Source organism: Scheffersomyces xylosifermentans, assembly GCF_036884685.1.
Source record: "Scheffersomyces xylosifermentans strain CBS 12540 chromosome Unknown RJT20scaffold_3, whole genome shotgun sequence".
In the NCBI taxonomy this organism is placed as follows: domain Eukaryota; kingdom Fungi; phylum Ascomycota; class Pichiomycetes; order Serinales; family Debaryomycetaceae; genus Scheffersomyces; species Scheffersomyces xylosifermentans.
This window is the reverse complement of record NW_027042941.1, coordinates 104,738-118,484: the sequence shown is the minus strand read 5'-3', so window position 1 is coordinate 118,484 and position 13,747 is coordinate 104,738. Positions and strand designations below refer to the sequence as shown.

At 44.0% G+C, this 13,747-nt stretch overlaps 1 protein-coding gene across 1 annotated transcript; it reads left to right on the top strand. All coding sequences in view use genetic code 12, as the record gives it.

The window, feature by feature from the left end:
• Positions 1-414: 414 nt before the first annotated feature.
• RJT20DRAFT_33069 (beta strand repeat-containing protein) lies at positions 415-10,670 on the top strand (the record flags this gene model as incomplete). Its single annotated transcript, XM_064919721.1, has 2 exons — positions 415-8,362; positions 9,608-10,670. Coding segments are annotated over 2 exons (8,760 nt in total), but the record flags the coding sequence as incomplete, so codon positions are not given.
• Positions 10,671-13,747: the final 3,077 nt, after the last annotated feature.

The following is a 13,747-nucleotide window of genomic DNA, read 5'->3' as shown; positions in this document are numbered from 1 at the left end:
GAATACACCACCACTTTCGTCACCACCAACTCTGATGGTTCTGTATCTACCGACACTGGAGATGTTCTCATTTCTACTGACTCTGCTGGTAGCTGGTTCACCACCACTTCTTTGATCAGTGGTCCACAACCAACTGAATACACCACCACCTTTGTTACTACTAACTCTGATGGTTCTGTATCTACCGACACTGGAGATGTTCTCATTTCTACTGATTCTGCTGGTAGCTGGTTCACCACCACTTCTTTGATCACTGGTCCACAACCAACTGAGTACACCACCACCTTTGTTACTACTAACTCTGATGGTTCTGTATCTACCGACACTGGAGATGTTCTCATTTCTACTGACTCTGCCGGCAGCTGGTTCACCACCACTTCTTTGATCACTGGTCCTCAACCAACTGAATACACCACCACTTTCGTCACCACCAACTCTGATGGTTCTGTATCTACCGACACTGGAGATGTTCTCATTTCTACTGACTCTGCTGGTAGCTGGTTCACCACCACTTCTTTGATCACTGGTCCACAACCAACTGAATACACCACCACTTTCGTCACCACCAACTCTGATGGTTCTGTATCTACCGACACTGGAGATGTTCTCATTTCTACTGACTCTGCTGGTAGCTGGTTCACCACCACTTCTTTGATCACTGGTCCACAACCAACTGAATACACCACCACCTTTGTTACTACTAACTCTGATGGTTCTGTATCTACCGACACTGGAGATGTTCTCATTTCTACTGATTCTGCTGGTAGCTGGTTCACCACCACTTCTTTGATCACTGGTCCACAACCAACTGAATATACCACCACCTTTGTTACTACTAACTCTGATGGTTCTGTATCTACCGACACTGGAGATGTTCTCATTTCTACTGATTCTGCTGGTAGCTGGTTCACCACCACTTCTTTGATCACTGGTCCACAACCAACTGAGTACACCACCACCTTTGTTACTACTAACTCTGATGGTTCTGTATCTACCGACACTGGAGATGTTCTCATTTCTACTGACTCTGCCGGCAGCTGGTTCACCACCACTTCTTTGATCACTGGTCCTCAACCAACTGAATACACCACCACTTTCGTCACCACCAACTCTGATGGTTCTGTATCTACCGACACTGGAGATGTTCTCATTTCTACTGACTCTGCTGGTAGCTGGTTCACCACCACTTCTTTGATCACTGGTCCACAACCAACTGAATACACCACCACCTTTGTTACTACTAACTCTGATGGTTCTGTATCTACCGACACTGGAGATGTTCTCATTTCTACTGACTCTGCCGGCAGCTGGTTCACCACCACTTCTTTGATCACTGGTCCACAACCAACTGAATACACCACCACCTTTGTTACTACTAACTCTGATGGTTCTGTATCTACCGACACTGGAGATGTTCTCATTTCTACTGATTCTGCTGGTAGCTGGTTCACCACCACTTCTTTGATCACTGGTCCACAACCAACTGAGTACACCACCACCTTTGTTACTACTAACTCTGATGGTTCTGTATCTACCGACACTGGAGATGTTCTCATTTCTACTGACTCTGCCGGCAGCTGGTTCACCACCACTTCTTTGATCACTGGTCCACAACCAACTGAGTACACCACCACCTTTGTTACTACTAACTCTGATGGTTCTGTATCTACCGACACTGGAGATGTTCTCATTTCTACTGATTCTGCTGGTAGCTGGTTCACCACCACTTCTTTGATCACTGGTCCACAACCAACTGAGTACACCACCACCTTTGTTACTACTAACTCTGATGGTTCTGTATCTACCGACACTGGAGATGTTCTCATTTCTACTGACTCTGCCGGCAGCTGGTTCACCACCACTTCTTTGATCACTGGTCCTCAACCAACTGAATACACCACCACTTTCGTCACCACCAACTCTGATGGTTCTGTATCTACCGACACTGGAGATGTTCTCATTTCTACTGACTCTGCCGGCAGCTGGTTCACCACCACTTCTTTGATCACTGGTCCTCAACCAACTGAATACACCACCACTTTCGTCACCACCAACTCTGATGGTTCTGTATCTACCGACACTGGAGATGTTCTCATTTCTACTGACTCTGCTGGTAGCTGGTTCACCACCACTTCTTTGATCACTGGTCCACAACCAACTGAGTACACCACCACCTTTGTTACTACTAACTCTGATGGTTCTGTATCTACCGACACTGGAGATGTTCTCATTTCTACTGACTCTGCCGGCAGCTGGTTCACCACCACTTCTTTGATCACTGGTCCACAACCAACTGAGTACACCACCACCTTTGTTACTACTAACTCTGATGGTTCTGTATCTACCGACACTGGAGATGTTCTCATTTCTACTGATTCTGCTGGTAGCTGGTTCACCACCACTTCTTTGATCAGTGGTCCACAACCAACTGAGTACACCACCACCTTTGTTACTACTAACTCTGATGGTTCTGTATCTACCGACACTGGAGATGTTCTCATTTCTACTGACTCTGCTGGTAGCTGGTTCACCACCACTTCTTTGATCACTGGTCCACAACCAACTGAATACACCACCACCTTTGTTACTACTAACTCTGATGGTTCTGTATCTACCGACACTGGAGATGTTCTCATTTCTACTGACTCTGCCGGCAGCTGGTTCACCACCACTTCTTTGATCACTGGTCCACAACCAACTGAATACACCACCACCTTTGTTACTACTAACTCTGATGGTTCTGTATCTACCGACACTGGAGATGTTCTCATTTCTACTGACTCTGCTGGTAGCTGGTTCACCACCACTTCTTTGATCACTGGTCCACAACCAACTGAGTACACCACCACCTTTGTTACTACTAACTCTGATGGTTCTGTATCTACCGACACTGGAGATGTTCTCATTTCTACTGACTCTGCCGGCAGCTGGTTCACCACCACTTCTTTGATCACTGGTCCTCAACCAACTGAATACACCACCACTTTCGTCACCACCAACTCTGATGGTTCTGTATCTACCGACACTGGAGATGTTCTCATTTCTACTGACTCTGCTGGTAGCTGGTTCACCACCACTTCTTTGATCACTGGTCCACAACCAACTGAATACACCACCACCTTTGTTACTACTAACTCTGATGGTTCTGTATCTACCGACACTGGAGATGTTCTCATTTCTACTGACTCTGCTGGTAGCTGGTTCACCACCACTTCTTTGATCACTGGTCCACAACCAACTGAATACACCACCACCTTTGTTACTACTAACTCTGATGGTTCTGTATCTACCGACACTGGAGATGTTCTCATTTCTACTGACTCTGCTGGTAGCTGGTTCACCACCACTTCTTTGATCACTGGTCCACAACCAACTGAGTACACCACCACCTTTGTTACTACTAACTCTGATGGTTCTGTATCTACCGACACTGGAGATGTTCTCATTTCTACTGACTCTGCCGGCAGCTGGTTCACCACCACTTCTTTGATCACTGGTCCTCAACCAACTGAATACACCACCACTTTCGTCACCACCAACTCTGATGGTTCTGTATCTACCGACACTGGAGATGTTCTCATTTCTACTGACTCTGCTGGTAGCTGGTTCACCACCACTTCTTTGATCACTGGTCCACAACCAACTGAATACACCACCACCTTTGTTACTACTAACTCTGATGGTTCTGTATCTACCGACACTGGAGATGTTCTCATTTCTACTGACTCTGCTGGTAGCTGGTTCACCACCACTTCTTTGATCACTGGTCCACAACCAACTGAATACACCACCACCTTTGTTACTACTAACTCTGATGGTTCTGTATCTACCGACACTGGAGATGTTCTCATTTCTACTGACTCTGCCGGCAGCTGGTTCACCACCACTTCTTTGATCACTGGTCCACAACCAACTGAATACACCACCACCTTTGTTACTACTAACTCTGATGGTTCTGTATCTACCGACACTGGAGATGTTCTCATTTCTACTGATTCTGCTGGTAGCTGGTTCACCACCACTTCTTTGATCACTGGTCCACAACCAACTGAGTACACCACCACCTTTGTTACTACTAACTCTGATGATTCTGTATCTACCGACACTGGAGATGTTCTCATTTCTACTGACTCTGCCGGCAGCTGGTTCACCACCACTTCTTTGATCACTGGTCCACAACCAACTGAGTACACCACCACCTTTGTTACTACTAACTCTGATGGTTCTGTATCTACCGACACTGGAGATGTTCTCATTTCTACTGATTCTGCTGGTAGCTGGTTCACCACCACTTCTTTGATCAGTGGTCCACAACCAACTGAGTACACCACCACCTTTGTTACTACTAACTCTGATGGTTCTGTATCTACCGACACTGGAGATGTTCTCATTTCTACTGACTCTGCCGGCAGCTGGTTCACCACCACTTCTTTGATCACTGGTCCTCAACCAACTGAATACACCACCACTTTCGTCACCACCAACTCTGATGGTTCTGTATCTACCGACACTGGAGATGTTCTCATTTCTACTGACTCTGCCGGCAGCTGGTTCACCACCACTTCTTTGATCACTGGTCCTCAACCAACTGAATACACCACCACTTTCGTCACCACCAACTCTGATGGTTCTGTATCTACCGACACTGGAGATGTTCTCATTTCTACTGACTCTGCTGGTAGCTGGTTCACCACCACTTCTTTGATCACTGGTCCACAACCAACTGAATACACCACCACCTTTGTTACTACTAACTCTGATGGTTCTGTATCTACCGACACTGGAGATGTTCTCATTTCTACTGACTCTGCTGGTAGCTGGTTCACCACCACTTCTTTGATCACTGGTCCACAACCAACTGAGTACACCACCACCTTTGTTACTACTAACTCTGATGGTTCTGTATCTACCGACACTGGAGATGTTCTCATTTCTACTGACTCTGCCGGCAGCTGGTTCACCACCACTTCTTTGATCACTGGTCCACAACCAACTGAATACACCACCACCTTTGTTACTACTAACTCTGATGGTTCTGTATCTACCGACACTGGAGATGTTCTCATTTCTACTGATTCTGCTGGTAGCTGGTTCACCACCACTTCTTTGATCAGTGGTCCACAACCAACTGAGTACACCACCACCTTTGTTACTACTAACTCTGATGGTTCTGTATCTACCGACACTGGAGATGTTCTCATTTCTACTGACTCTGCCGGCAGCTGGTTCACCACCACTTCTTTGATCACTGGTCCTCAACCAACTGAATACACCACCACTTTCGTCACCACCAACTCTGATGGTTCTGTATCTACCGACACTGGAGATGTTCTCATTTCTACTGACTCTGCTGGTAGCTGGTTCACAACCACTTCTTTGATCACTGGTCCACAACCAACTGAATACACTACTACTTTCGTCACCACCAACTCTGATGGTTCTGTATCTACCGACACTGGAGATGTTCTCATTTCTACTGACTCTGCCGGCAGCTGGTTCACCACCACTTCTTTGATCACTGGTCCACAACCAACTGAATACACCACCACCTTTGTTACTACTAACTCTGATGGTTCTGTATCTACCGACACTGGAGATGTTCTCATTTCTACTGACTCTGCTGGTAGCTGGTTCACAACCACTTCTTTGATCACTGGTGACAAACCAACTGAGTACACTACTACTTTCGTCACCACCAACTCTGATGGTTCTGTATCTACCGACACTGGAGATGTTCTCATTTCTACTGACTCTGCCGGCAGCTGGTTCACCACCACTTCTTTGATCACTGGTCCTCAACCAACTGAATACACCACCACTTTCGTCACCACCAACTCTGATGGTTCTGTATCTACCGACACTGGAGATGTTCTCATTTCTACTGACTCTGCTGGTAGCTGGTTCACAACCACTTCTTTGATCACTGGTGACAAACCAACTGAGTACACTACTACTTTCGTCACCACCAACTCTGATGGTTCTGTATCTACCGACACTGGAGATGTTCTCATTTCTACTGACTCTGCTGGTAGCTGGTTCACCACCACTTCTTTGATCACTGGTCCACAACCAACTGAGTACACCACCACCTTTGTTACTACTAACTCTGATGGTTCTGTATCTACCGACACTGGAGATGTTCTCATTTCTACTGACTCTGCCGGCAGCTGGTTCACCACCACTTCTTTGATCACTGGTCCTCAACCAACTGAATACACCACCACTTTCGTCACCACCAACTCTGATGGTTCTGTATCTACCGACACTGGAGATGTTCTCATTTCTACTGACTCTGCTGGTAGCTGGTTCACCACCACTTCTTTGATCACTGGTCCACAACCAACTGAGTACACCACCACCTTTGTTACTACTAACTCTGATGGTTCTGTATCTACCGACACTGGAGATGTTCTCATTTCTACTGACTCTGCCGGCAGCTGGTTCACCACCACTTCTTTGATCACTGGTCCACAACCAACTGAATACACCACCACCTTTGTTACTACTAACTCTGATGGTTCTGTATCTACCGACACTGGAGATGTTCTCATTTCTACTGATTCTGCTGGTAGCTGGTTCACCACCACTTCTTTGATCACTGGTCCACAACCAACTGAGTACACCACCACCTTTGTTACTACTAACTCTGATGGTTCTGTATCTACCGACACTGGAGATGTTCTCATTTCTACTGACTCTGCCGGCAGCTGGTTCACCACCACTTCTTTGATCACTGGTCCTCAACCAACTGAATACACCACCACTTTCGTCACCACCAACTCTGATGGTTCTGTATCTACCGACACTGGAGATGTTCTCATTTCTACTGACTCTGCTGGTAGCTGGTTCACCACCACTTCTTTGATCAGTGGTCCACAACCAACTGAATACACCACCACCTTTGTTACTACTAACTCTGATGGTTCTGTATCTACCGACACTGGAGATGTTCTCATTTCTACTGACTCTGCCGGCAGCTGGTTCACCACCACTTCTTTGATCACTGGTCCACAACCAACTGAGTACACCACCACTTTCGTCACCACCAACTCTGATGGTTCTGTATCTACCGACACTGGAGATGTTCTCATTTCTACTGACTCTGCTGGTAGCTGGTTCACCACCACTTCTTTGATCACTGGTCCTCAACCAACTGAGTACACCACCACCTTTGTTACTACTAACTCTGATGGTTCTGTATCTACCGACACTGGAGATGTTCTCATTTCTACTGACTCTGCCGGCAGCTGGTTCACCACCACTTCTTTGATCACTGGTCCTCAACCAACTGAATACACCACCACTTTCGTCACCACCAACTCTGATGGTTCTGTATCTACCGACACTGGAGATGTTCTCATTTCTACTGACTCTGCTGGTAGCTGGTTCACCACCACTTCTTTGATCACTGGTCCTCAACCAACTGAATACACCACCACCTTTGTTACTACTAACTCTGATGGTTCTGTATCTACCGACACTGGAGATGTTCTCATTTCTACTGACTCTGCTGGTAGCTGGTTCACCACCACTTCTTTGATCAGTGGTCCTCAACCAACTGAGTACACTACTACTTTCGTCACCACCAACTCTGATGGTTCCGTATCTACCAACACTGGAGATGTTCTCATTTCTACTGACTCTGCCGGCAGCTGGTTCACCACCACTTCTTTGATCACTGGTCCTCAACCAACTGAGTACACTACTACTTTCGTCACCACCAACTCTGATGGTTCCGTATCTACCGACACTGGAGATGTTCTCATTTCTACTGACTCTGCCGGTAGCTGGTTCACCACAACTTCTTTGATCACTGGTCCTCAACCAACTGAATACACTACTACTTTCGTCACCACCAACTCTGATGGTTCTGTATCTACCGACACTGGAGATGTTCTCATTTCTACTGACTCTGCCGGCAGCTGGTTCACTACAACTTCTTTGATCACTGGTCCTCAACCAACTGAATACACCACCACCTTTGTTACTACTAACTCTGATGGTTCTGTATCTACCGACACTGGAGATGTTCTCATTTCTACTGACTCTGCCGGCAGCTGGTTCACAACCACTTCTTTGATCACTGGTGACAAACCAACTGAATACACTACTACTTTCGTCACCACCAACTCTGATGGTTCTGTATCTACCGACACTGGAGATGTTCTCATTTCTACTGACTCTGCCGGCAGCTGGTTCACCACCACTTCTTTGATCACTGGTCCACAACCAACTGAGTACACCACCACCTTTGTTACTACTAACTCTGATGGTTCTGTATCTACCGACACTGGAGATGTTCTCATTTCTACTGACTCTGCCGGTAGCTGGTTCACCACCACTTCTTTGATCACTGGTGAACATCCAACTGAGTACACCACTACCTTTGTTACTACTAACTCTGATGGTTCTGTGTCTACAGAAACCGGTGATGTTATTATAACGACTGATTCTTCTGGTAATTGGTGTACAACAACTTCAAAGATTGATGGTTCTAAGACAATTTGTTTGAGAGATGGTTCCAATTGTATTACGGAAAATCCAAAGGATTACACTACTACCTTTGTTACGACGAATTCTGAAGGTTCTGTATCTACCAACAGTGGAGATGTTATCATTTCTACAGACTCTGCTGAAAACTTGTATAACACCACTTCCTTGACTACTGGTCCACAACCAACTGAGTACACTACTACTTTCGTCACCACCAACTCTGATGGATCCGTTTCGACAGACACTGGAGATGTTCTCATTTCTACTGACTCTGCCGGTAGTTGGTTCACTATTACTTCCTTGATAACACATGAACAATCAATTCATTCCTCAACCGCGTTTGTTACCACCAATAAAGATGGTGCCGTTTCTACTCCCTCTTTTATTTCTACTGGATCTGCTGGTAGGTACACTAACACTTCATTGATCCTTTCTTTGGATCCAACTGAGTACACCACCACCTTCGTCACCACCAACTCTGATGGTTCCGTTTCGACAGAAACTGGCGATGTTCTCATTTCTACTGACTCTGCTGGTAGCTGGTTCACCACCACTTCTTTGATCACTGGTCCACAACCAACTGAATACACCACCACCTTTGTTACTACTAACTCTGATGGTTCTGTATCTACCGACACTGGAGATGTTCTCATTTCTACTGACTCTGCTGGTAGCTGGTTCACAACCACTTCTTTGATCACTGGTCCACAACCAACTGAGTACACCACCACTTTCGTCACCACCAACTCTGATGGTTCTGTATCTACCGACACTGGAGATGTTCTCATTTCTACTGACTCTGCCGGCAGCTGGTTCACAACCACTTCTTTGATCACTGGTCCACAACCAACTGAGTACACCACCACTTTCGTCACCACCAACTCTGATGGTTCTGTATCTACCGACACTGGAGATGTTCTCATTTCTACTGATTCTGCTGGTAGCTGGTTCACAACCACTTCTTTGATCACTGGTGACAAACCAACTGAGTACACTACTACTTTCGTCACCACCAACTCTGATGGTTCTGTATCTACCGACACTGGAGATGTTCTCATTTCTACTGACTCTGCTGGTAGCTGGTTCACAACCACTTCTTTGATCACTGGTCCACAACCAACTGAATACACCACCACCTTTGTTACTACTAACTCTGATGGTTCTGTATCTACCGACACTGGAGATGTTCTCATTTCTACTGACTCTGCTGGTAGCTGGTTCACCACCACTTCTTTGATCACTGGCGATCAGCCATCAGATGAATTCACTACGATCTTTACTACTATTACCACAGAAGTTACAAAGACAATCTGCTTCAGAGGTAGCTCTAATTGTGTAACTGTTACTGAAGTAGAATTATTGACTTCAACTGTTACTGAGGGATGTCCAGAGGGTACAGGTATAGTGGAAACAGCAACAAGTTCTGCTGTCACTACTGGTACCACTTCCGATTCTGTATCATCTCCTGCTAACAGCTCTGGTTCCGAGTCTGGTTCTGGTTCTGAATCTGGTTCTGGTTCCGAGTCTGGTTCTGGTTCTGAATCTGGTTCTGGTTCCGAGTCTGGTTCTGGTTCTGAATCTGGTTCCGAGTCTGGTTCTGGTTCTGAATCTGGTTCCGAGTCTGGTTCTGGTTCTGGTTCTGGTTCTGAATCTGGTACTGGTTCTGGTTCTGAATCTGGTACCAATTCAGACTCCGAGTCTACATTTGCATCTTCTGCAGATATCACAGGTAATGCCTCTGGATCTCCTGGAGCTGCTGAATCCAGCTCTGGTGCTTCTTCTTCGGTAACTCAACCATTTAATGCTCCTGGTAGTTCTAGTGTCATTTCCTCAGTGCAATCCTATGAGGGAGGTTCGAATTCGTTGGTACCATCCAATCTTTTACATTTCGCTGTCATTGTTTGTTTGATTTCTTTATACTTTTGATAAGTTTCTCAATTTTCCCTTTTGAATTAGGTAAAATGGTCGAACTATAGTCAATCGCTGATGTTTCCTACGACATCTATTTTACTTCGACTGTTCATCCTTTCTTGATGGACTTCATTATAATTTCTTCTTCGAATTTTTTCGTTTCGTTTTCATTTTAATGTGGGCATTTAAAGTACGTTAGCCCAATTTTACATTCTTGTTATTTAAATACATATAAGAAATATCTTCATTTGTAGAGCCCATCAATTGTTGACCTCAGTGCACCTATGTTTGGGGCCTTATGTACTCGAAACTATTGAGTACCCTGCCTTTTAATTGTGGTCGTAAAGAAATAAGAACATATTTCAACTTTCTCGCATTCTCCTCTTAACAAAGCGTGAATTCTTTTGACATCTGCGATTCATTGAATAAACTTGGTGAAGAGCGAACACCTACGGTGTTTGCACATAGGCTCTTTTCTTCCACCAGCGTCGGAGAACGTTGTGACACGACCGATTTCATGTTATCATTTCAGCACTCTTTTTACGAAATAATTGTTCAATATAAATGTTCGTGTATCATTGGTCCCGCTAATAATTGTAAGCTTGATAATACTTTAGTTAGTTCAACGATTTTAATGTGTGTTGATTATTTCCATATTTTCGCTTTTTGGTGAGAATAATTACAAAAACTTCGAAAGTGTAATATGTTATCGCGTCAACATTGCTGATATGAAAGAAAATGTGTCTAGTTATTCCAAGTAACTCAGAGATACCCTTTGCGTAGTTCACCTCCAAAAAAATCTGGTGGATCTAACTCTTGGTAGGTTAGGAATTTTGGCTTGGTGTGGACTAAACCAGGGCATTTTCAAGGCTGAAATAAATCGTACAATAATACAAAGCTAGGAAGAATTCAATAACTATGATGGCTCATTAGGTAAGTGCATTCTAAAATTGGAATTGTCTCTACTTCCAACTTAATTAGCTGCTAGAATCATATCTTAACATGAATTGCAGTTTGAGAGATAGTCAGAGTTCGTATCTATAAAATGTTATAATCCAAGATAAATTCAAGTTTTTATTTATTTAACTAAATCCATGTCTCCGAACATGCCTATTGCAAAAAAAAAAAAGGTCAACCTTCTCCCTTTTTGGCCATGTGCATTCACGGTAGATCTACGCTCAGTAAAAAAGAACACGACAAGAAAAGGGTTCAGTTAGTCGACAATTTTAACTTTAAATGTTAAGAGTATTTTTCTGTCAAGAAAATCAGCTAATAGATTTGGAATATTTTCCTAAAAATAACTTACTATCTTCTGGCTATTTCTTTTTTTAGTCGCACTCAATGCTTGTCAGAACTTCGCTTGGCCTTCTTCAGGTGATTCTTGATACTTTGTCAGAGATGTGCAGGACTTACAACTTTACTTAGGCTTTTGAGTGAGTCGTTGTAGTCGGAACTAAAGTTTCAATGTTACAAGCTAAGGATTTGGATTCCTTCAATGTTGACGTGTTATACAAAAGAGTCATGGCAATTCTGAAATGAAAGCAACAAGCTTTCCCGTTATTCACTAGCTTTTCCTCATTGGAAGAAGACAATGCTGCGGTAGGGAATGATTTCCATTGAAGCTGTTATTGCCAGTCAAAGAAGCTAATTTACAACCAGTTTATCCGCTTCCGGTGTTTTATTCACTAGAGGATAATTCTACTACCGTAGTTGACGGAAAAAGTAAAGCATTGATCGGCGTCTTAAATTTGGAGGATCTTACTGGCGACATGTCTTGACGGCGGCTTCCAAAATAGTTGGCCCACTACAGCGTTCTGGTGCCTGAAACCATTGTGTCATCTCATTGAACATTTGACTCTGTACGAGAAGGTATAAATACATTTGGTTGTAATGTAAGGATGAGGTTTTTGGTTATCTATTGCCAAGAGAAATAAATGTAATGAAGATTCCAACTAGACTGGCAATATCTTTATTACTACTATTAGCGGCCTTTGCCGAAGGTTTAGTTCTTAATAGAGATACAATACCTAGTCAGACTGAAACAGTACTCGCTCAAAATCTTGCTAACAATGAGGTTTCCATTTCGATCAATAAACGAATAATTGACGATCATCTTTCTTCTGAGTTTATTAGTGATTCGGCAGAGGATGAGAAAACCACTACGGTCACCATCACTGTTACAGAAGATATAACAGTTACTATTGAAATAGATGACGAGACAAAGTCTACCGTTTCAAAACCAGCATCAATAGCAGAATCGGTTTCAATATTATCTAACTCGCATACTACAAGTGAAAAATCAAACTCAGTTGCTTCCTCTTATGATTTTTCTGATACTGAACCAACATCAATTGGTTCATCAAGGGCCAATTCTAAACCAGCATCATCTTCAATTGTTACATCTAATTCCATACCATTAAGTTTAAATTCACCTTCAAGTGTTGAATCTAACTCTGAAACATCCAGATTTTCAGCATCCAGATCTTCTGCTTCTTCAAGCGTTGAATCTAGTTCTGCAGCATCTTCAAGTGTTGAATCCAGTTCTGCTACTTCATCATCTGCTGAATCTAGTTCTGCTGCATCTTCATCTGCTGAATCCAGTTCTGCTTCATCTCCATCTGCTGAATCTAGTTCTGCAGCATCTTCAAGTGTTGAATCCAGTTCTGCTACTTCATCATCTGCTGAATCTAGTTCTGCTGCATCTTCAAGTGTTGAATCCAGTTCTGCTGCTTCATCATCTGCTGAATCCAGTTCTGCTTCATCTCCATCTGCTGAATCTAGTTCTGCTGCATCTTCAAGTGTTGAATCCAGTTCTGCTTCATCTCCATCTGCTGAATCTAGTTCTGCTTCATCTCCATCTGCTGAATCTAGTTCTGCTGCATCTTCAAGTGTTGAATCCAGTTCTGCTTCATCTCCATCTGCTGAATCCAGTTCTGCTGCTTCTTCATCAGATAAATCCAGTTCTGCAGCTTCTTCAAGCGTCGAATCCAGTTCTATAGCTTCATCATCAGTTGAGTCCAGTTCTGCTGCTTCATCATCTGCTGAATCTAGTTCTGCTGCATCTTCAAGTGTTGAATCCAGTTCTGCTGCTTCATCATCTGCTGAATCCAGTTCTGCTTCATCTCCATCTGCTGAATCTAGTTCTGCTGCATCTTCAAGTGTTGAATCCAGTTCTGCTGCTTCATCATCTGCTGAATCCAGTTCTGCTGCATCTTCAAGTGTTGTATCCAGTTCTGCTGCATCTTCATCTGTTGAATCTAGCTCAGCAGCTTCATCATTTGCTGAGTCCAGTTCTGCTGCATCTTCAAGTGTTGAATCCAGTTCAGCTGCTTCATCATCTGCT